This window comes from Aspergillus thermomutatus, assembly GCF_002237265.1.
Source record: "Aspergillus thermomutatus strain HMR AF 39 chromosome Unknown NODE_235, whole genome shotgun sequence".
NCBI classification, from domain to species: domain Eukaryota; kingdom Fungi; phylum Ascomycota; class Eurotiomycetes; order Eurotiales; family Aspergillaceae; genus Aspergillus; species Aspergillus thermomutatus.
In genome coordinates this window covers 1-21,144 of record NW_020798285.1, presented here as the reverse complement: position 1 = coordinate 21,144, position 21,144 = coordinate 1, and the positions used below count along the sequence as shown (strand labels likewise).

Here is a 21,144-nt window from a genome sequence, read left to right as displayed (position 1 = left end):
CCACATGGCCAGGTAAGAGACCAACTCATCGGCATTTCACAGCCACACTGACAGTAAGACAAGAGCAGCATGGCATGGGACAAGAATCATTCTTCGACAAGTGTCTCCAGAAGGAAACGATATTTTCGACTTCATCATGTCCCTTCACCACAGCTGTGATGGTCAATGGGAGCAGCTAGCGAGAAGAGCGCAAGTGGACATGATGGAAGTGGAGAATTTCCTTAATTATGCAGCGGTTTTCCTCTCCAATATTGGCAATTACTTCGTGAGTACCTACACCTTTATTACGGGAAATCCATAATTTGATTATTTTGTAGGGCTCTGGAGATCAGAAGTTCCACCCCGATACCTCGCTAGATGACCTGGAGAAGCTCGCGAACTGTGCTCCTACCACGGCGCAGATTTTTCCAAAAATTCGAGATGCATTGTTTCGACCACTGCCCAATAGTCTGGGTGTCCCGAGTGACACCTCCCAAAGTACGTACTATCTTGGAGATGGCACCCTTGAAAACATGGAAGAGGTTTCCACCATATCGAAGTTGATGGAAAAATCAAAAATCTTCCCCGAGAACACTAGATTGAGAAAGAGCGTCACCACGGAAGGTGGAACTACCCTCCAGACATATGATATCCTGCAGGGCTCAGTAGAAGAAGATGAAGCCACTCTACAAGAACCCGATAATCAGTTTTCTAATAGCACCAAAATTCGCTTGGTCCGGGGTGATCACAAAGATGAACTCAAGAAGATCAATCAGAGCCTGAAACAAGCTATGAAGTACACAGCCAATTGCAAACAGCAGAAACTGCTGGCAGGCATTGCAGAAAGCTTTTCTTCCGGCGACCTCAATTCCTACAGGGAAGCACAAAGGGTCTGGGTCAAGGACAAGGCCCCAAAGGTCGAGACTGTTTTTGGATTCGTTGAGCCGTACAGAGATCCCCTTGGCATTCGTGCTGAGTTCGAGGGTATCGTTGGGATATCTGATTCAGAAGGGACAAAAGTGCTCGGCAAGCTCGCTGAGATCGCCTCTGATATTATTCCTCAACTACCTTGGGCCCAGGGGTACGAGGAGAATAATGGAAAAGGCCCATTTGAGAAGGAGCTTTTCGATATTCCTGATTTTGCCAGCGTTCAAAGTGAGTGCATCAACGAGAACTATTTCCCGGATTGTAGAGAACTGACGAAGAAGTAGTTCTGGCTTATTGCTCGAGCCTGGTGTTTCCGGGGATCAATCTTCCAAATGTAAGTGATCAGCCCGCATAAAAACCATTGTCATCGACTAACTTTCAGATCGATAGTACAATGACATCAGACAAGAGGACGGTTTCAAAAACATTATCTTTGCTAACCGCATGATAGCAGAAAGCAAACGAGCCAGAGGCATCCACATGATCTCTGAATCAGATCGCCAAGTTTTCCAGGAGCACCGCTTTACAGCATACTACATTTGGGTAGTCCTTCATGAAATACTGGGCCATGGCACAGGGAAGCTCCTCCAGGAGGATTCCCAGGGGCATTTCAACTTTGACAGAGAGCAACCGCCGTTAAACCCACTCTCCAGAAAGCCGATTGACAGTTGGTTCGGTCCAGGGGAAACCTGGACAGGAGTTTTCGCGGATCTGGCGACAACTGTGGACGAGTGTCGCGCTGAACTCGTCGGTGCTTATCTGATCGACGTTCCTGAGATTCTGGAGCTTTTCGGATGTACCTTAGACAGCGAGATTAAACCTGCTGACGGTAAGAGCCCGATGAGTCCATAGAAGTTGGCCCTGACTTTTCTGTGACCCAGTGGTCTATAATCTCTATCAGCAATTAGGAGTTGATGGACTGCGAGCACTCGAGAATTACAACCCTTCCACCAACGTAGGTGCAACTATGTGAAGACAAACAACAGGAGTACTAATACTTTCTAGAAATGGGGTCAAGCACACAGCAGAGTATGTATCATCAAGCGCGGAAGCAAATGTCTCTAATCATTTTCACAGGCACATTTTGGTATGCTCCAACACATGCTTCGTGACAGCAATGGCCTCTACGAAATCATTCACGATAAAGAGAGCCAGAATTTGACACTTCAAGTCAATCGATCTCGTCTTCCGGAAGGCAAGGCTTCCCTTGGCCGGATGCTTCTCCGCTTGCACATTTACCGCTGCACAGCGGACATACGCAGCTGCCGCGAATTCTATGAAGATCTGACCATGGTCAGTGAAGAGGCTTTAGGATGGAGGGAAGTGATACTCATGAAGAAGGACCCACCATTGGCATTTTGCCATGCAAATACGTTTTTAGAAGGAAGCAGTGTCATCTTGAAGGAGTATGAACCTACCGTTCGTGGGCTCATCCAAAGCTGGGCTGAGAGGGATGTCTAATCCCGACTATCACGGGTGTTTTACTAGCCAGGATCATCATCGTTTTCGGGCTGGAGTTCAATCACCCAGTTCCTACTGTACATACCAGCATCCAGACCATATCAGTAAGGAAATCCTCGCTTGATCAACTGATTGGACCATGATAGCCCTTGTCTGGCAAGCCTCCTGACTGGCTTCGCTGTGGCTTCAACGCGGTCAACAGGTCAGTGGGTACCGCCCTCGCGCGAGACTGGGTGAGCTTAGGTGAGTGCAGGATAGACAAGGTGAGTGGGCTGTAGTACACTATTACGCCGCTCTTCCTCCACTCTCTCTATATCGAAATATTACGACTCTAGTGCTGACTAAAACGCAGAATTGCCCATAGAAAGTCTTTGTAGAACATGAAATACGATCCCGTGCAATGAGGCAGCACCTTATAATAAGCCAAGTCAAAACTGTCTGGTAGCCTGGCTGCGTCCGAGTAGGAAGCAACTGCTGGCTATGGGGTCTCCAGCACTGAATATCACCTCAGGATATACAGCACCGAACTGGTCAAGCCTGGCGCTTCTGCTTCCCACACTTGGTCAAACATTCCTCAACCTTGATGGCCATGGTCGCAGGAATAGCATGCCGGACCTTCTCAATATCCTCACCAGCGATGGTCTCCCCAAATGTGGCAGCAATTACATCATCACTGAGTGAAAATGTCTGTGCAGCGACAAGACCCACGGCAAACTCATCCGAGGTAAAGGCGGCGGTGAAATTGGCAGGCTCACAGTCTGGGTTCACTTGCGTGTGAAACGACCCAGCCGGAAAGACGGTCACCATGCCAGGGCCGAGCTCTGCACGGATGACCCGTTGGTGGCCTTCAGAGTCAAGGACGCCCGTCTCAGAAACCATTTCAGACAACACGCGGCCCGACGTAATGGCGAAGAGCTCAGTTGCACGAGGATGGAGGTGCAGGAAGCTCATGCTGCATGCTATTGAGATGGATTAGCGTGGCTCAAGAAGTAGAGCCCATTCTGGTCAAGAATACCTGGCAATTGCGAGATACTGAAGGATGCACCAGTGCCGACAAGGGCGGGAAAATTCTGGCTGGTGGCAACCGGAAGCGAGGTTCCGGCGAAATTGAAGATAAAGTCTTCATCCTTTGGGAGGAGCTTGTAACGTTCGATGGCGCTAAACAATCAGATCATTCGTTCAGCATCATCGAGTCCATGTTGAGGTACTTACGTGTCGGCAAGTCGCAGCTGAGCTGTCAAGCTAAGTTCCGATGTCGAGCGCTTCGTGATCGGTTGAGGTGCTGTCCTCGCCAAAGGGACAAGGGCGAGCATCACCGCGACGACGGAGTGTAGGGGAAAATCAGGAAGCATGATGGCTGTTGGAGTTGGATATTGAGAGGATGTCTTGTTGTTGTGAGTAACAGGTGATGATGGTTTGTTGTTTAGGGGGGCAATGAGGGTCCTTATATACCTATGTATCGACATATGGCTCTTTTTGTTCCAACACATCATATCCGAACTAAACTACCAGGATGTATTCCAAACGGTATCCTTCAGCCAGCAGCCTAGCTCGTTTACCGCGTATGCGCATCAGAGTCCGAAGCCAATTTCCAATACGCACAGCTCAGCCACCATCCTTAGCCTCAATCGGATGGCCATCGCCAGGAAGGACTGTCAGCACGCGGATATTGGCTGGTCTCGTACTGTTGCCGTATCAGGGCTCGATTAGATGCGGCTGGACTCTGGAGCGTATTAGTAATACGCCGTGGCTCTCAGCCCTGTGATCTGATCAGATAGTCGTATGCACTGGCACTAGCATCGTTTACGACAGCGTAATTCCTTCGAGAAGACATGGCGGATCTGGGCCATACGGCGGTGCTTTGTAACTGTACTACCTTGCTTGACATTGCTGCAGCAAGACCTGACGTGAGCTTCTTCGATCTCTGCGAGAACAACCTCAATCTGGCGACGGGTTCGAATACAAAGGCACAGACAACGATGAGGCTATCCATTTTCAAGATCAACAAATACTCTTCAAACCTATCAAAGATCTGAACGCATCCCTTGACACTACGATGTTTACATACCTCCAACACTTCGCTATCCTGGTGCTCGGGGTTAGATTGGTCACGAGTCAAGCTATTTCAGCTGCAGCGACACAGTCGACCGGATGGAATGCGAGTTTCGAGCTCAGCCCGAAGCAGCTCAAGTTGGCCAACCTGACAAGCGACCAGGGCGCCATCATCAACACTATCACCAATTTTGACCGGTCTCAGCTTGCCAATGGTGGAGCCCATGAGGATGACTTCTACAATGTCCGGGGCCTGCCCAGGGACCAATGGCCCACAGAGCCTGGGAAGACAATTAAGCTGCAGGAGTTCACGGATCCGTCACCATTCTCCATCCCCGCGAAGACGGCCATGTCCCGTATCATCTATAGCACGACAAATGCAAATGGTACGCTGATCCCTGCTTCCGCCTATATCCTTTGGCCGTTCCAGCCAAAAGTTCTCCGACGCAAAACCCACAACTCTGGGTTATCCGCGCCGGTTGTGCTATGGACAAATGGAACCTCGGGCTTCTACGCCAATGGAGCTCCCTCGACACACCGTGGCCTTTTCTACGCGGACATTGTGCCTTTTGCGCTGGCCGAGGCTGGATACGCGGTTGTTGCCCCGGACTATGCCGGCCTCGGCGTGGACGTCGCTTGGGATGGAAGTCGCATCCCGCACCAGTACTTTGTTCGCCAAGCTGGTGCTCACGGTGCTCTAAACGCTTTGAGAGCTGCTCGGGAGTCCTTTTCCAAGCACATGTCCAGCGATTATGTTGTCATGGGCCACAGCCAGGGCGGCTCGGTTGCCTGGGGCCTGTCTGAAATTCTCGGGCGGAACGATACCAAGTTTGAGAATATTGGCAAGGGTTATCGCGGCGCGGTTCTCGCTGCTCCACCAACTGACGCGCTATCGCTCTGCAGGTTTTCTCGCGTGGATTGCGAAGGATCTGAACCAGATTTACCCGTCTTTCAACCTGAGCGACTGGTTCACTCCTCTTGGTGTGAGTAGAATAGAACTTCTGAATCAGATTGAAGGATCCCAGATGGTTACATTTGCCATGTTCAGTCCTGAAGAGGCGATCTTGCAGCCTGGTTGGCACGAGACTTGGTATGCCAAAGCGTTCGAGGAACTTGCGAACCCTGGAAAGCGGCCCTTCAAAGGACCAATTCTTCTCGTTCAGGGAACATAAGACCCAATAGTGCCATACAACACGACAAAGGCTACAACGCAAGAGACATGTAAGAGCTATCCTGTGGATCTGGAACTTTTGACTGTATCCCAGGGAAGCCATTTCGCCGCCATCAACGCGGCGAAGCAGACCTGGTTGCGGTGGATTGAGGATCGATTCGAGCAGCGACCTGTGGACAAGCGTGGTTGCATCGAGTCCCAGTTGGATAGCCTCTTGCCTCTTGAGTACTATCAGGTGCTTTCAAATTCTTTTCCGCTATGGGCTGGGGAGTCACATTGGTCTTATGAACTACCGACTGCATTGTGATTTTGAACTGGGGAAGAGAGGGAAATGAAGCATGAATTGAGTTTGTGCGCCATAAAGTCCCTTAGCTGGGCCCATTTGATGTTTGTATTTATCACACACTCTCTCCTACTACGATGCTCCAAATATGGGGCTGTTGGCTTAGAGTCATATAATACGCTTATGATACGCCATGCCACACCCCTCATCCGCAACTGTAAACCCCGTGCCATGTTGGCTTTGTTGATAATCAAAACTTCAGACACGCTGCGCACGAGTAGTAACGAGATGGCTTAATAGTCTGGCATAAAATGATTATCTCAAGATCGATCAGTGCTGGGCACTGGGAGTGAGCTCCCGCTTAACTGAGTACATGGTCTCGGGCCACCACGTTTGTCCAATATCTGCTGGCTGGCTCGGCAGATCCTGAGTCTTCATTAAGGATACAACCTGGCCAAGCTCCCACTCTCCAATATCACTAATCCACCAGACGCCATCCAGTAACATAACAAGGACCAGCCAATGGGCGAAGATGTCCATTGCTAGTAAATGCGTCGCGTCGAGCAGCGGTACCTCCGTCCCAGGTGAGTCTCGTGTCGTCCAATTCTCAGCCCTCGCCCCCGCGGAGGGTGAATCGAGCACTGACCGGACGAGATTAAGATACTCAGCCGGAGCCTTGTTCAGAAAAGACATGATGATCCGTCGGAGTATCTGCGGCGACTCCATCGAAGTGACGCTGATCATGTATCTTGTCACCCATGGTGAGACTCTCGATAATTCACTACATGATATTGGCTGATATCTTGGCAGCTCGACGCTTTTGCTACCTTCTCTTGTGGATAGAGCTGCGCATGCACATCTCTCAAGTACAGATACAGTTTCCAAGCACGCCTGTTGCTGTAGGTGGTCGGCTGCAAAAGGCTCTGACCTTTTCAAAAGAGCGGTTGTCAATTCAGCTCTCCTGCATAGACTCTCAAGAGCTCGATTGAATGTAGAGGCGACCAGAGGCAGAAATATGCGCTTCGTGTTCTCGGATGGACCATCCTCCGGTGATAAGCCATCTGTGCTACAAAGAACCGGATTCGGTAATTTCGATCGTGCATCAAGAATCGGGCTGGAGGCGGCGGTGCAAATTCCCTCTGCGGCGGCCACGAGACCGTTGAGAATTGCAGTTGACGCTGTATGGGCCGCGCGTGTGAACGAGATCCATTGCGAGTGCTGCGGAAGCAACTCATTTGGCAGCCGCTGCCTACACTTTTTTGCAGCGGCCGCCAGATGCACTCGGATGGAGTGGCTAGCAGAGGCGTACAAGACCATCAATGCTGCGTTTGCAAGAACGTGATCGTACGAATCCGAGTTCTGCATGGTCGCTTGTATGTGCCGTAGGGAAGCCTGGTGATGGCGCTCCGCAAGCGCAAGTAGCTTTCGAATATCCATTAGGCTCTGGGGGTCCAGGAGCGCGTGGGCTCGCTTGGCTATATCGTGCGACTTGCAGGCTGCTCCCAGGGCTAACAAGGATGACATGACCACGCCGGAACTGAAAGCGAGATTTGGCACCCCTACCGAAAGAGCGTAGAGATCGAGATCGTCGACAGGTATAGTTCGGCTGGTGTGTGTGAGGTAGTGGCTCAAGAGACTGAGTTCTATCGAATCAAGAGTACCAGGAGTGTGCCTATCCAAGGGCGGTCTTCCTTCATCCGTACTCAGACTTGAAAAGGAAGCAGGTTGTCCACTAGACAAAGGACTGTGACCACTTGAAAGTGCTAAGGGCGACGCAGAGTTTGGAACTGCAGTACTGGGGATTGTGGGGGAGACAGGCAAACTGGAAACAGGGATTTGAGTCGATCCCTGCTCCTTTGACAAGTTGCCATCACTGGAAGGGTTCTGGTACCGACATGTATACATGCGCTTGGTACATCTGGAGCAGCTCGGTCTCAACTCATCGCACTGGGCGATATGATCAGAACACCGCGTGTAGAGTCATCGAGATGGAGAAACGACCTACCTTCTTCCGCTGTTGTTTACATCTGAGGCACCCGTTCCTAGATTTCTCGTGTGTTTTCCGGAGTCTGAATCCTGTCGGCTGCAGTTCCAGGAGCGTCGTATCGCCAGCCATATTGTCGACGCCACTGGATTTCGCGAATTAAGAAATCGGCACAAAGGGTATTAACCAAGGTGTCTCAGAGCTCGTCTTCCAAGTCTGTCGAGAAACACTTGGGCGTAAATACCGAAATTAGACTCGGGGTCAATTCTGGAGTCTTTTTTGAGGCTGAAAGTGCATCAGCCCCACGAATGATGACACCCAAGCAGAATCAGCACTAACGTATTTAGGTTATTTGCCTGCAGCTATTCCAAATCATGTCCTAATTTAGGACTAGCTCTTGACATTGGTTGAGTCCGGCGTCATTGTTCTCTGCTCTTTAGTCAGTAGTAGGAGAGGAAGAGCCAGTAACAGCTTCAGTATGAAGGTTATGACTAGCTTCATACAAAATATAGTGGATTCGGGCACACCCTATGGTTGTATGTGCTAGATTAACGGATAACAGTAGTCCATATCAGCAATTCAAGCATGTACATAGACGCGGGGAAGTCCTTCGTATTCATATGAAGGCTACTGGAATCTGCAGGTAGGACAATGCATCATCCTGTACAATACGCGTCCTAACCTCTGAGATCTAGCTCTAATATCTATGTCTGGAAAGCAGGCTGAAGTAGCTAGCATAGTCTTGAAATATAGTAAAAACATTAACCATCAAGGCTGGTGAGAGGGACAAGATTCCCAATATGTATCATAAGCAGGTATTATTCATGAAGAACTAGGGACGTGGAGATATACTTAAGCCTGATAAAGTCAGTCTAAGAGTCATGAGACTCTAAGTAGGGGATCTGAGGAACTGCAGAGTTTTGACGAGCAGGTAGAATTCCATATATATCTACCTACTGGAGTTTAATTTTACCTTTGGTATGGGATCCCTCCTGAAGAATGGCAATGTACATTTTCATAGAGATGAAAGATGATGTTGAGAGCCTCTATGAGCCTCTGGGGAGAGGTTCGCTCCCTGCCGTCTTATGCATAGCGCCAAACACGCGTCCCAGTGTAGAAAACGCTCCCTCTCCCTCTGCTAGATAATCGTTTCTCCTGCAGAGTGCAGTTGATAGATATTATGCTCTACCTTTTTCCTCCCCCGCGAAGGGCAGATTATCCGCTCTACATTGATGAGCCTGACTACCTTCAGAAATCCGGTTCCCATAACACTAGTTCACTTTGTCTGGACTGCTGCCGCAGACCCGTCAAATGTCTCCACAGTAAAGGCACTCCCTAGACTGACCGCAGTGTCCTCGGAAACTCGGAAGGGGGCACATTCTGCTGAGGTAGTACTATCACTGCCCATGAGAGGTTCACTCTCGGCATTGATGGGTCCTGGAGACAGTGCAAGAACAGCCACACCCACCTCTTGATCTCCATCCATAATATGATAGTCTGGCATGCGAGAGCAGCGGGGACAGAATGCGACACTCTTGGGCCGAGATACGCGGGCTAAATAAGCCTTATATCTGTCGATGGCAACCTTCAAGGCTGCATATGCGTGGAAAAGCCTTGAGAGTTTTACATTAGCTTCGCTGGAGAAGAAAGGATAGCTTGTTGGGCACTTACCCAGAGACAAGACACGCTAGGTTGCCATACACGAAAACCACATGCTTTCTCGCGGCCCCAGAAATGATGATCATAGTGAGGTATATTACTGTGAGGTAGATTGCGAAGAAAAAGTCGGTGATCATCATACCAGCGGTAGATTTTAGCGATGCTGGATGTTGCCGGTGCCAGTAGAGCCACATGATAGCTGACAGGCCAGAACTGCTAAGCTAAATGGTGAAATATCCTGGGTTACGATCATGTCATGAAAAAAAGTATATGGGGAAGGCTGTACTTACAGCTACTATCTGATTGATCGAAGCAGTCTGGGCGTTTTCGATAAAGATGCCAATTAGGTTGAAGGGAAAAGAGACGATGGCAATAACAATGAGGGTGATTCGAACATTGACAAAAGAATTATCTGATCGATGTTCAAGTTTCTCCATCATGATAGCTGACTTTAATGCTGAGAATGTGAGTGATCTGAACTTTCTGCGATTAGATGTGGGAGATTTTAGGAAGCAGGAGTTTCTGTAGACTTAAATTATTGTTATAGTGTTGCCTAAATGACATGAAACAGCTGTGCCAAGCCAGTATGCTTGTACCAGATAGGAAGGGATTGTTGAGGTAGGCAGTCTTGGCAAAAGAGTGAAGCTTATCATATGCTGTGTCAAGTATTATGGCAGAGCACTAGGTATAGTTATTTTTCGCTGCGCGATGAAGCTCTTATAAGGTACTTAATCTCATGCATAAGGCACTCTTCTTCAGTCTGAGACATAACCCTAGCTAGCACTCCCGATTCACATGTATTATGCAGGTCTCTGCACTTGTAAAGCCTGCCACTGTTCTCTTGCATCATCATAGGAAGGCGATTGTCTACTGCTTCATGACCCCCAAGCTGCTTCAGCTGATAATGACAGCAGGTTGACCCTGTTTGAAGGACTTATCATCTAAGAGGATCCTCATATATCTGGTCTGGTCGCCAGGAAGGTCTTAAGGTGGATTAGAGTTGATTTGAGAACCATCAAACAAGCCTCTAGCTGTTTCCTTTCCAACGCTTGTACTCCACCGATTGCTGCTCGAACAGCCGCTGGCAGGGAAAACTGGCAACCTGCGCGACAATACACTGAGTCTCTTTGAGTTTTCCTGCCACGCCTAGAGCAAAGGGTAGTTCTGCCTCGACGCCGATGAGCATGACAGCGGTGTCTTCTGCCTCCTCCAGGACGTAGTCGCACTCAGGGGAAGCCTCCCTCCGCGACCAATTGTTCCCACTGTACCCATTCATTCGGATCCATTTCGAAGGACAGAATATCAGGAAACTCGTAAGACTCAAGTCCGAGATCAGGAAGACTTTCACGTGCGTGGGATTGTATTTGGTTGCAGCCGAGCGAACTCTCAACAACAGGACCACGGTCCGCAGACAGAGTTTCGGGTCGAGATACTGAATCTGTTGTTGACCTGATCCTACTGCGAATTGCATGGATATACTCAGGGGTTGATGGTTCCGGCAGCCCCTCAGCCTTCGAAGCAGCAACGTAGTGGTCCCAAACCTCCAGTGTCCACTTGCGGAGCACCGTATCCACGGGTTCAGCGGTTCTGCCAAAGGCTCGAGGGCAAGAGAACACGACTCCGATCAACTGCCAGGACCGGTCAACCTCCGGCCCGGTTTTGCGATGTCGAACTTCGATAAGCACGTAAAGCATTGCGTTCCACAGAGCGCTTGTGCCTATCTGCCACGTGTATTTCTCCAGACCGCGATGACCGCCTTGCACCAAAGTTACATATTCCAATAACTTGGTGGCATTAGCAAATACCATGTCGCGCTCACTTTGGGGGTCTTTGGGGGGACTGCTGGCGAATTGGCGCGGGTTATGAGCAACGAGCTTCATCTTGCATATGCAGAACCGGATCATGATCGATACGAAAGTATGGAGCGGGTTTGCCGGGTCGCAATACCGCAAGTACTTTCGTTCTAAATGATCCTCGATTTGGCAGATGATATTGTCCTTTTTGGCCGGGGTGATATTGGGCCCCAGGAGTACTTCCCAGCGCAAGTCGGCAGGAGACGATGTCGAGAGATTACGCAAGGAGACCATGATCTCGTGTCTGATCAGGCAAAGGGAGATAGAGGTAATGCCGTTGCGTATAGGGGGCAGGTCAGTCATGTCTGGATGGAGATCCTCGTCGTCGACATTGAGTGGCATTTTGGTGTCCGCGCAGGAAAGATCCATGGACGGTCTTGTCCCCAGCACATCGGCTATGCGAAAGTCCACATGGACCAAATGCCACCACAGTCGTCTCCGCATTTCGGTGTCGAATGGCGAAAGTCCAAGAAATGAGCCATCGCGGTGGAATCCCATTTTGCGTGCCAGCCGGATGGCGACGCCGGACAAGACAAATAAGGTGTCACATGGGTGACTTTTTCGGACGCACATCTTCTTCGTTAGACTCGTGAAAAAGGGCTGGATAGCGTCGCTTACCATGAACATTGCATAAGCCTGAAGGGTCATTGGATCGGAAGTCGACAGGAATCTGGCATTGACCAGAGCTTGACGACTTGCGAGTCTATAGCGGGGATACGTGACCGATTGCGAGACTCCAAATAGATCCTGGCACTCGTCGTCATTGAGAGTGCTAACGATCGCCAGGTAGAAAGCGAACATCATAGCCTCTAGACTTTTGGATCGCTCCGCTGGATGTCGCAGTCCATTTGTTAACGCAGTCCAGAATGTCGGAAGATGCAAGATTTTAACCAGAGGGTCAACCCGATCGACGTATATCTCCCTTAACTTTGGCAGTATCTGAACGGACGGGTGGAGGCTTGCGAGATTTTCGAGTTTCTCATTCTGAATGAAGAACAACCCGCTTTCGTCGAGAAACGATTCATCTGTAGGCCTACTACCGACTTCCGGATGTTGAAACTAAACGACAGTTAGACAAGACTGCGAGACTGCCAGGACGAAAGAGCGAGACTGCTTACTTCGCCGCCGAAAGTAGACCAAGGTGCACTGCAGGATATCAGATGCTAGGAACATGGCAGAAGGGAAAAGACGCAAGCACACCTGTCAAAGTATCGGGATACCCCTTCTCTTATGACGAGTTTTGGTTTCGTCTCCTCGATTGTGGTGACGACAGCATTGGCATCCTCGTTCATCCACGCATCAGTTTCGGAGTCGGAGTCATCGAGATCATGAGAGGGCTCAGTTTTGATGCCGTGTAAACTCAGCAGTTTCTCGTACCGTTCCAATTTGGCGTGCAGACCCTCTCGGGGAGGTTTGGTCCTTTTACGCTTCCCGCGCGTCGGGGGAATGAAGCTGCATTGCTTGTCGGCCTTGACACAGTTGGAACACGGAGCACGCCGGTCGCATTTGACCTTTCGCTGCCGACATGCCAAGCAAGAGTAGCTTTTGAAATTGCCGCCGGCTTCAGACTGAGCCATTCTGCATAGTATGCATGGGATAAGGTACGTGTCGGGGCGAGGAAGAAAAGAAGAGCAGAAAAAGGCGAGGCTCTCGGCGTTCGGGAAAAAATAACTTTTGAGCCCCGAGCAGCGAGGGGGCTTTACTGCGAATGCGATATCCTTTTATTCTGATTTATTATGAATGCTCTGCTCATTCAAATTGTGTCCTCAGCGGAAGTAAGGTCCATTGATTTTCTTTCTTTTCAGTTTCTCGCCAATTGCTTCGATATCAATACGATGATGTCTCAAGAGAAGCCTCACAGTGGCACGAGTACGAGTACGACCATCAACAAGGCCAAAGACGACAAGGACAAGGATGACATTGTCTACCCTACTGGCCTCAAGCTTTTTCTGCTGATAATCTCCATTTTCATTGGGATGTTTCTGGTTTCCCTGGTGTGTGTTGAGTCATATCCCTGTTGAAATCGACTCTATAAACTGACCCTGCAGGACCGGCTCATCATCTCGACTGCGATCCCCCAAATCACCGACGAGTTTCATTCAGCAGGCGATATTGGCTGGTATGGCACGGCATATCTGCTCACCAACTGTGCTTTCCAGCTGTTGTTTGGGAAGATATACACCATCTTCAGCATCAAGGCCACTTTCATGACGTCCATTGTCCTGTTCGAGGTCGGTTCGGCCCTCTGTGGCGCGGCTCCCAACTCGATCGGGTTCATTCTCGGCAGAGCCATCGCTGGCCTGGGCGCTGGAGGCATTCTCTCGGGTGTCATGACCATCGTTGTGTTTGCACTTCCGCTGCACAAGCGGCCCAAGTATCAGGGGTTTTTTGGGGCTGTGTTTGGGGTTGCTTCGGTGACTGGCCCGCTGGTTGGCGGCGCCTTCACCACCAACGTCACCTGGAGATGGTGCTTTTACATCAATCTTCCCCTGGGAGGAGTGGTAATGATGGTCGTTCTTCTTCTGCTCCAAGTCCCCAGCCGTCCGAATACCCAGAAGCCGTTGAAGGAGAAGCTGCGTCAGCTGAATGGTCTGGGCCTGCTTGCCATCCTTCCTGGCATCGTGTGTCTTTGCTTGGCTCTGCAGTGGGGTGGTACCAAGTACGCGGTAAGTCTTCTTTCATAGTGCCCTTCGTTCGCCAGTGGTGTTGACCGCGTCTAGTGGAGCGAGGGTCGAATCGTCGCGTTGCTGGTGCTGGCCTTTATGCTTCTGATCGCGTTCGTCTTGATCCAGGTGTGGAAGCCAGAGCAGGCGACGCTTCCACCACGCATCTTTCTCCAACGGAGCATCGCCTCCGGCTTTTGGGCGAGCTGCTGTCTCGGCGCACATACGATCTTGTTCGGTGAGTCGGCTGGAATCTCAAAACTTCACTTGTGATCCGCATGCCAACACCAGGACGACAGTGTACTATCTTCCCATCTGGTTCCAGGTTATTGATGGCGTCTCGGCCGTCGACAGCGGCATCCACCTCCTTCCTATGGTCCTCCCGCTGGTTGTAGCGTCCATTCTCACTGGCCAGCTGATCTCGCGTATCGGCTACTACACGCCCTTTCTGATGCTCGGGGTCTGCCTCTCCTCAATCGGCGCCGGTCTGCTTACCACTCTGGGGGTGGACACATCAAAGGGCAAGTGGATCGGCTTCCAGGTCCTGTACGGCTTCGGCCTCGGCACCTGCAACCAGATACCGAACATGGCGGCACAGACAGTGCTCCCACGCGAGCAGGTGGCCGTCGGCGCATCGCTCATGTTCTTTGGCCAGCAGCTCTTTGGCGCTGTCTTTACGTCGGTCGGTCAGAACGTGCTCAGCAACCAGCTGGCCAAGCGTCTCGCAGGACTTCCCGGTATCAGTCCGCAAATCATCCAGAACTCGGGTGCGACCCAGCTTCTCGATCACGTCCCCGTCGAGGACCGCGCTGCTTCGCTGGTGGCATATAACGACTCGCTGCGGGTGTGCTTCCAGGTTGGTCTCGTCATGGCCTGCCTCGCCATCGTGGGCGGGGTGGCGATGGAATGGCGCACCGTCAAAAAGAAGCAGCCGCCCTCGAAGCCTGCGTCTGACGGACAGGCTGCTGAGGAGGGCAGGGACCAGAATGATTTGACGGAGATTAAAGTAGTGGAGGAGGCGCAGGATGACCAGAGCTGCGACAAGTCGATGGTGGGCAATGGGGCCATGCGCACGGCTTCACGATCCGAGCCAAAGCCGAGCGGAAGAAATTAGAGGAGAGGAGTGCTTGAGTGGTGTGATAGCGTTTAGTGCCCGTGACAGTTATAATTTACATCCTAGATTGTGTAGAACTGTACAATAGAGATAGATGCCTTACATCCAGGGAAATGAGGATATCCGCTCCGATCCGCAAATCAACACCACAAGACCAATAGAATCATAGCACACGCGGGTTCTTAGTTCTCAGGACTAGAGCGTGCTCTGCCCAATGAGAAAACGTATCCCTCACATGTTGACGGGCGAGTGGATGCCGGATGATCAGATCAGATCATCAGCCAAGAGAAACCCCACGTCGGACATGAGAATGATCTGCCAGGGAAGGGGAGTGATCCTATCCTCAGGACTATCATCAACATCCAGAGAAGGGTTGCATCTTCTGCATAGAAACCACCGCCAAAATGCAACCCCAAACAGATGAAGATGCACATGCAGGATTCCGACCAGATAAACACCCCTCTGACGAGACGGAGCACCTGCTACCGCATGATCCACCCGAGGAGATAAATATCTGGGGGTCGCGCAGACGACCCCGTTCCTGGTGGGCTCTCGTCGCCATCTCGCTGGTACTGTTTACTATGAGTGTCTTGTCGCTGGCTGTTTTCTTCACGCTGGGTTTTGGCGCAGGGGCTGCTCCTCATGCGCCCCATGGCAGAATCTTCAGTCCTATCAAGAACGTCGTGGTTCTGGTGCAGGAGAACCTGTCGTTCGACAACTATGCCGGCGGACTCACATACAATCCCAGCATTGACGGTCTCGTCCACCGCGAGTACTGCAACCCGGCCAATGTCTCCGATCCCCACTCGCCAATGGTGTGCGCAAAGCCCACGGCGAAGAATGTCGCGCCGGATGACCCTGACCACAGTATCACCGGTGGAAACCAGCAGGTGTACAGCACCTACCATCCAGATTACGATGTGCATTCCCCCAGCATGCAAGGCTTCGTTGCCGAGCAGATCGCCTCCTACGGCATCGAAGGCGACCTCTCTCGAGCGGGCGAGGTCATCAACTACTACACCCCCGAGCACGTTCCCGTCTTCAACGCCATGGCAGAGAACTTTGTGCTCTTCGACCGCTGGTTCGCCGCCGTGCCCGGCCCAACCAACCCCAATCGCGCCTATCTGACCTCCGGCACGTCCCACGGCCACGGCACCAACGATCCCGACTTCGACACCTCGGCCTTGCCCCAGCTCTCCATCTTCGAGCAGCTCTCCGCCAACAACATCAGCTGGATCAACTACTCCAACACGACCGGCTTCCTCCCCGACGCGCTCTTTTACCGCTGGACCGCCCTGTCGGGGCTCAGCGAGACCAACGTGCGCCCCATCGACCAGTTCTACCGGGACGCAAAAGCAGGCACCCTGCCCCAGTTTACCTGGATCAACCCCGAATGCTGCTCGTACATGTCCTTCCATCCTCCGTCACCCATCAACATGGGCGAGGGCTGGATCAAGAGTGTCTACGAGGCGCTGCGCTCGTCTCCGCAGTGGCACGAGACCCTCTTCATCCTCACCTTTGACGAGCACGGCGGGTTCGCTGACCACGTTCCTCCCCCGGAGAATGTGCCTGCAGGCGATGCTCTGACCTACACCGAGACAGCGCCGGACGGCAAGATCTCCACGTTTGCGTTTGACAGGTTGGGGATCCGGGTCCCTACGGTGCTTATGTCGCCGTGGGTGGGCAAGGGCGTTGTGCAGAACAAGCCGACGAACCAGACGGGGGAGTTCACGCATACCTCCATCCTGAAGTATGTGGCCGATCTGTGGGGATTGGAGTACTTGTCTCCGCGTGTGGCCTGGTCTGCCAGTTTTGCCGACCTGATTACGGATACGTATCGGGAGGACACGCCGGAGGAGTTACCTGAGCCGGCGGATTTCTAGTACATACTGTCAGAAGATAAATCAGCATATGTTTGAATTTGGCGTTATGGTATTGCTCCAGTTCGCAAATCCCCTCCAATCTCCCAAAGAAGACCCTAGACAAATTATTTCGAAAAAGACGAAAAGTCAATGCCCCCAGACCATCCCCATCCTCTGCAAATACCCAAAAACCGCCACCTTGGGCATATCCCCATACAGGCTCTGCCAGTACGCCGCAAAACTCCCCTCTATGGGCCCCAGCTCCCCAAACCCCAGTATCTCGAGCACCCACGGCGCCAGGACAGCCAGCACCCCCAGCGCCAGGATAGTCGTGTAGATGGGATGCTCCTTGGCGAACTCGTACGCCTCGTGCGTAGCCTTCACGAGTGCGTCGGCGGCTGCTTTGCCCATCGTTTTGCCGGACCGGATGGCGTTCTCGAGGCCGTGCAGGATAGCCTGGGCTAAGCTGGAGGTCCAGTTGTATGGGTGGATGGTTTCGTCGAGGTTTTTCTTTAGAGAGGGGTCGGTGGTATGCGCGGTGAGGAGGGTGGTGAGGAATTCGGAGGCGAGGTCGTTCTCTGAGCGGGTGCGGGTGGGTTTTACTTTTGGCTTGTCGTTGGAGGAGCCTGTGAGGCAGGAGAGGATTGAGTGGATAATGTCCATTGTAGTGGATCTGGTTGGGGATATCTTGGTGGGTTAAGGGGGAGATGTGATGTAGTCAAGAAGAAGCAGATGATGCTGTGCTGGAGAATTTATATGTTTGCTCAGACTACACTGCGGCGTAGCAAGGCTGACAGAAGCCAGCAAAGCTAGTGAATGAAACAGCACAGCACGGTGGCGCAGTCTGGAGTTTGTCCAAGCTGTGTTTTTGGTTGGTGATGGTCAACGCTGGCTAAGCGCTGGTTGTGGATGATGACCCGACGTAGCGCCGGCTTGTCCAACATACTCTAATGTATCGACATGACCGGATTGACTGGGATAATTGTCTAGTTGTCTAATTGTCTGCAGAGAACGTGGCGCAAACCATTTTGTTCCCCATCGAGTGTTATCTCTCAGCTCTATAGTAAGGAATCTCGTATTGGCAATACCGAATGTGATGCTAGACACCCATGAGAGGTTATAGCTCATCTACAGATAATGCTTAAACGGATTGATACACCCATGGTAACTGCATATGGCTATACGAGGAGCTGAATGGCATAATTGTGAAGCTCATGGAAATGCTCTACATCGACTCACTACACCGCATAAGGCTGTCCATGGGATCAATATTCTATCAACTGTGCACGCTAGCATGTTTATCACTTGCAACCACATTAAGAGCCCTCTGAGGGCAGTGATTCATCCAAAGCACCCAGCATCCCTGCTGAACTCTATCCTGAGAAGATTGAGGCCTGGGAAATCAACCGGAAAAGTGCATTAATGTCATCGGGATGTCGGACGGAGGGCTTATAACCAGGTAGGAGTGGGTACAAGCATTCCAGGCGCTCATCCCTCGCTCGGTTGGAATGTCACTGACTGAACATGCTCGGAAGAGATGATAAGTCTTTTACTTTTGTCGAAAATAGGAATGAGGTCAGTGATACCTGATTCTGGTAGTTGTAATCCATAGGTTCTCTTCGCTTGAGCTCAAGCTGATATGAAACGCTTTAGATATATGCAACCACACTTTCGATCTTTGCATCAAAGGGACATTGCCCAGAGTAACCTATGAATATGAAGCCCATTGAGAAAGGAAACTATTAGCTAATGAATCATGAAGGAGCACGCGCGTTCTTGCCCAGCTGTCCAGTGTCCAACAGGTCGACGACCACTCCTTGTTCGGGCAACAGGATCAAGAGCTTCCGATGTCCCCACATAATTTTCAGAGCTTATACCGTTGAAGAATGTCTAGCTGGCAAATACTCCGAGAGGCGAGTTATTTTCGGAGCTCCAAGCCTTCTGCACCGGTTTGAAATCTTCCTGCAGGCTGTTGGTCTGCTCTGACACAGAGCATGCTGATCGACGAAATGACGAAAGATGATTTCTTTTTGGCAGACAATGACTGCTTGGCTTTGGAGTGAGACAAGGAAGCATACTGTAAGCTGAATCATAGGCAACTTTAATCGTTCGACTGTTTCATGTCAATTGATTGACCTAAACGTACACTGCTCTGATCAAACGTCATGGGCGCGTATCAGGTTGTCTATCATTTCTCGCCTTGTATACTTGTCTACATGCCTAGGATTGAAAAGCCGGAATCTGTCGCGGTAGAATGGCAAATGGCCCCAAATCAGGGCATGACCCTGAGCAACAGTCAAGGCCGGCCTAGCTTCCACTCAGCTCTGTAGCCAAACGCTCGCAGGCGAGGAGAATGGTTTGGCAGTGACATTTGATCACTGAGCACACTGCTCAAGACCAAGAAGAGGGGATTCTCCGCATCATCCCAAACGGGCTAGGTATACATACCAATGGCACGGTGCTTGACCGGATCGACACGATCTGTACTTGTTTCGTTCCCTCGGGGCATCCTACATACCAGCACTATCATAAGGCTTCTCCACGAGTGACAACGCCAGAAGGGATGATCCCAGGTTCTATTTTCTCTCTACCGACTACTCACTTGTGCTCGCCCTGGCTTCCGCGGTCATGGCCACGCCTCACCTGATGTTATACGGGCCCTTGCGGATCCCAGTGCAGAATATTTCATCATCCTGCCTCTTCGTTTGAGACGCCTTGTTATTTTAAGGTTGGGGTTGCTTGCTTACTTGCCCGTTTCCATGCACCATGATGGCTACCAAAGAGCTCGAATCGTTACCCCCAGCGCTCTTCAAAGAGACCTTCTCGCATACACCGACCTCGTCTGACGAGTTCTCGGACGACATTGACGAGCTTGACGACTCGCGGCTACCGCCCGTTGACGGGGGATATCAAGCATGGCTGTTTCTGGCGGCTTGTTTTATGGTGGAAGGTATAGTATGGGGTGAGTCGTCGTTCCCATCGTCCGGAGAAGCAGGCAGTAGTTGACGGATGAGAGGATTCGCTCAATCGTTTGGGGTCTTTGAGAACTATTATCGAACTCATGAGCCTTTCTCGGGATCGACTGAGATTGCGTCGATTGGAACCTGCGCAATGGTCAGCTATATGCCCCTGCCTATACATGGCCTACGCTGATATGAACTTCGTAGGGCTTGGCTTACCTCCCCACACCCATTGTCATCGCCATCATGTTTGCATTCCCTCGAGCTCGGCGCTGGTTTTCGACTGCGGGATTCGTCCTGATGTGTCTGGCGCTGGGACTGAGTTCGTTCTCGACCAACGTCACCCACTTGATCATGTCGCAAGGGGTGGCATACGGGATCGGGGGCTGTCTCGCCTACACCCCGTCCATCCTCTTCTTGTCCGACTGGTTCGTCGAGAAAAAAGGTCTCGCCTTCGGCATCGTCTGGGTATGATTCCGTCCCAACTCCTGAAATCCACCACTAACCAGACACAGAGCGGCTCGGGCCTCACCGGCATCCTCTTCCCCCTCATCCTCCAAACCCTCCTCAACCGCTACGGCTGGCAAACCACGCTCCGCGCCTGCTCCATCGGCCTCTTTTTCCTCGCCGCTCCCTTCATGACCTTCCACAAGCCGCGCGTGCCACTCCGGCACTCGCACCTCCGCCAGCTCAGCCTCCGCTTCCTCTGGGACAAGGTCTACCTCGTCTACCAACTCGGCAACACAATGCAAGCCCTCGGCTTCTGGATCCCCTCCATCTTCCTGACCTCGTACGCGCGCACCCTCGGCGCCAGCGACTTCCTCGCCTCCCTCACCGTCACCCTCTTCAACCTCATGACCGTCTTCGGCTGCATCTTCACCGGCTACATGGCCGACCGCCACCACGTCACGAAATGCATCCTCCTCTCCTCGGCCGGCGCCGTCCTCTCCGTCTTCCTGCTGTGGGGGCTCGCCACCCGCCTGGCCACCCTGTACATCTTCTGCATTGTGTATGGCTTCTTCGCGGGGGGGTACTCGTCCTCGTGGTCGGCGCTGTCGCACGAGGTGCAGAAGAGTGAGCGGTCGGCGCATGTGAGTATGGTGTTTGCGTTCCTGGAGACGGGGCGGGGGGTCGGGAATGTGGTTAGTGGGCCGTTGAGCGAGGCGCTGCTGAAGC

General features: G+C 51.7%; 10 protein-coding genes across 10 annotated transcripts; 5 read left to right on the top strand and 5 right to left on the bottom strand.

Moving 5' to 3' along the window:
* Positions 1 to 136: 136 nt before the first annotated feature.
* On the top strand, positions 137 to 2,367 carry CDV56_102866 (dipeptidyl peptidase III; the record flags this gene model as incomplete). The annotated part of the gene is made up of 7 exons (XM_026756485.1): positions 137 to 265; positions 318 to 1,134; positions 1,191 to 1,240; positions 1,297 to 1,735; positions 1,788 to 1,861; positions 1,912 to 1,935; positions 1,984 to 2,367. The coding sequence occupies 7 exons, from the start codon at positions 137 to 139 to the stop codon at positions 2,365 to 2,367; spliced, it is 1,917 nt and encodes a 638-aa protein (XP_026611320.1).
* A 531-nt stretch (positions 2,368 to 2,898) lies between these two features.
* CDV56_102694 (germin family protein) lies at positions 2,899 to 3,680 on the bottom strand (the record flags this gene model as incomplete). The annotated part of the gene is made up of 3 exons (XM_026756313.1): positions 2,899 to 3,326; positions 3,383 to 3,525; positions 3,580 to 3,680. 3 exons carry the CDS (start codon positions 3,678 to 3,680, stop codon positions 2,899 to 2,901), a joined length of 672 nt encoding a protein of 223 aa, XP_026611319.1.
* A 743-nt stretch (positions 3,681 to 4,423) lies between these two features.
* CDV56_102459 (putative secretory lipase) lies at positions 4,424 to 5,591 on the top strand (the record flags this gene model as incomplete). The annotated part of the gene is made up of 2 exons (XM_026756078.1): positions 4,424 to 5,267; positions 5,323 to 5,591. 2 exons carry the CDS (start codon positions 4,424 to 4,426, stop codon positions 5,589 to 5,591), a joined length of 1,113 nt encoding a protein of 370 aa, XP_026611318.1.
* A 612-nt stretch (positions 5,592 to 6,203) lies between these two features.
* CDV56_102140 (Zn(II)2Cys6 transcription factor) lies at positions 6,204 to 7,989 on the bottom strand (the record flags this gene model as incomplete). The annotated part of the gene is made up of 3 exons (XM_026755759.1): positions 6,204 to 6,609; positions 6,802 to 7,820; positions 7,879 to 7,989. The coding sequence occupies 3 exons, from the start codon at positions 7,987 to 7,989 to the stop codon at positions 6,204 to 6,206; spliced, it is 1,536 nt and encodes a 511-aa protein (XP_026611317.1).
* A 1,144-nt stretch (positions 7,990 to 9,133) lies between these two features.
* On the bottom strand, positions 9,134 to 9,956 carry CDV56_101865 (uncharacterized protein; the record flags this gene model as incomplete). Its single annotated transcript, XM_026755484.1, has 3 exons — positions 9,134 to 9,470; positions 9,529 to 9,737; positions 9,807 to 9,956. 3 exons carry the CDS (start codon positions 9,954 to 9,956, stop codon positions 9,134 to 9,136), a joined length of 696 nt encoding a protein of 231 aa, XP_026611316.1.
* A 587-nt stretch (positions 9,957 to 10,543) lies between these two features.
* On the bottom strand, positions 10,544 to 12,946 carry CDV56_101448 (putative C6 transcription factor; the record flags this gene model as incomplete). The annotated part of the gene is made up of 4 exons (XM_026755067.1): positions 10,544 to 10,901; positions 10,966 to 12,428; positions 12,488 to 12,515; positions 12,570 to 12,946. The coding sequence occupies 4 exons, from the start codon at positions 12,944 to 12,946 to the stop codon at positions 10,544 to 10,546; spliced, it is 2,226 nt and encodes a 741-aa protein (XP_026611315.1).
* A 258-nt stretch (positions 12,947 to 13,204) lies between these two features.
* Positions 13,205 to 15,146, top strand: CDV56_101111 (MDR family MFS transporter; the record flags this gene model as incomplete). Its single annotated transcript, XM_026754730.1, has 4 exons — positions 13,205 to 13,363; positions 13,418 to 14,035; positions 14,090 to 14,270; positions 14,332 to 15,146. The coding sequence occupies 4 exons, from the start codon at positions 13,205 to 13,207 to the stop codon at positions 15,144 to 15,146; spliced, it is 1,773 nt and encodes a 590-aa protein (XP_026611314.1).
* A 404-nt stretch (positions 15,147 to 15,550) lies between these two features.
* Positions 15,551 to 17,029, top strand: CDV56_100825 (putative phosphatidylglycerol specific phospholipase; the record flags this gene model as incomplete). Its single annotated transcript, XM_026754444.1, has 1 exon — positions 15,551 to 17,029. One exon carries the CDS (start codon positions 15,551 to 15,553, stop codon positions 17,027 to 17,029), a length of 1,479 nt encoding a protein of 492 aa, XP_026611313.1.
* A 126-nt stretch (positions 17,030 to 17,155) lies between these two features.
* On the bottom strand, positions 17,156 to 17,671 carry CDV56_100729 (uncharacterized protein; the record flags this gene model as incomplete). Its single annotated transcript, XM_026754348.1, has 1 exon — positions 17,156 to 17,671. The coding sequence occupies one exon, from the start codon at positions 17,669 to 17,671 to the stop codon at positions 17,156 to 17,158; it is 516 nt and encodes a 171-aa protein (XP_026611312.1).
* Positions 17,672 to 19,774: 2,103 nt separating this feature from the next.
* On the top strand, positions 19,775 to 21,110 carry CDV56_100013 (putative MFS monocarboxylate transporter; the record flags this gene model as incomplete). Its single annotated transcript, XM_026753632.1, has 4 exons — positions 19,775 to 19,970; positions 20,025 to 20,122; positions 20,176 to 20,436; positions 20,484 to 21,110. Coding segments are annotated over 4 exons (1,182 nt in total), but the record flags the coding sequence as incomplete, so codon positions are not given.
* Between the last annotated feature and the right edge of the window lie 34 nt (positions 21,111 to 21,144).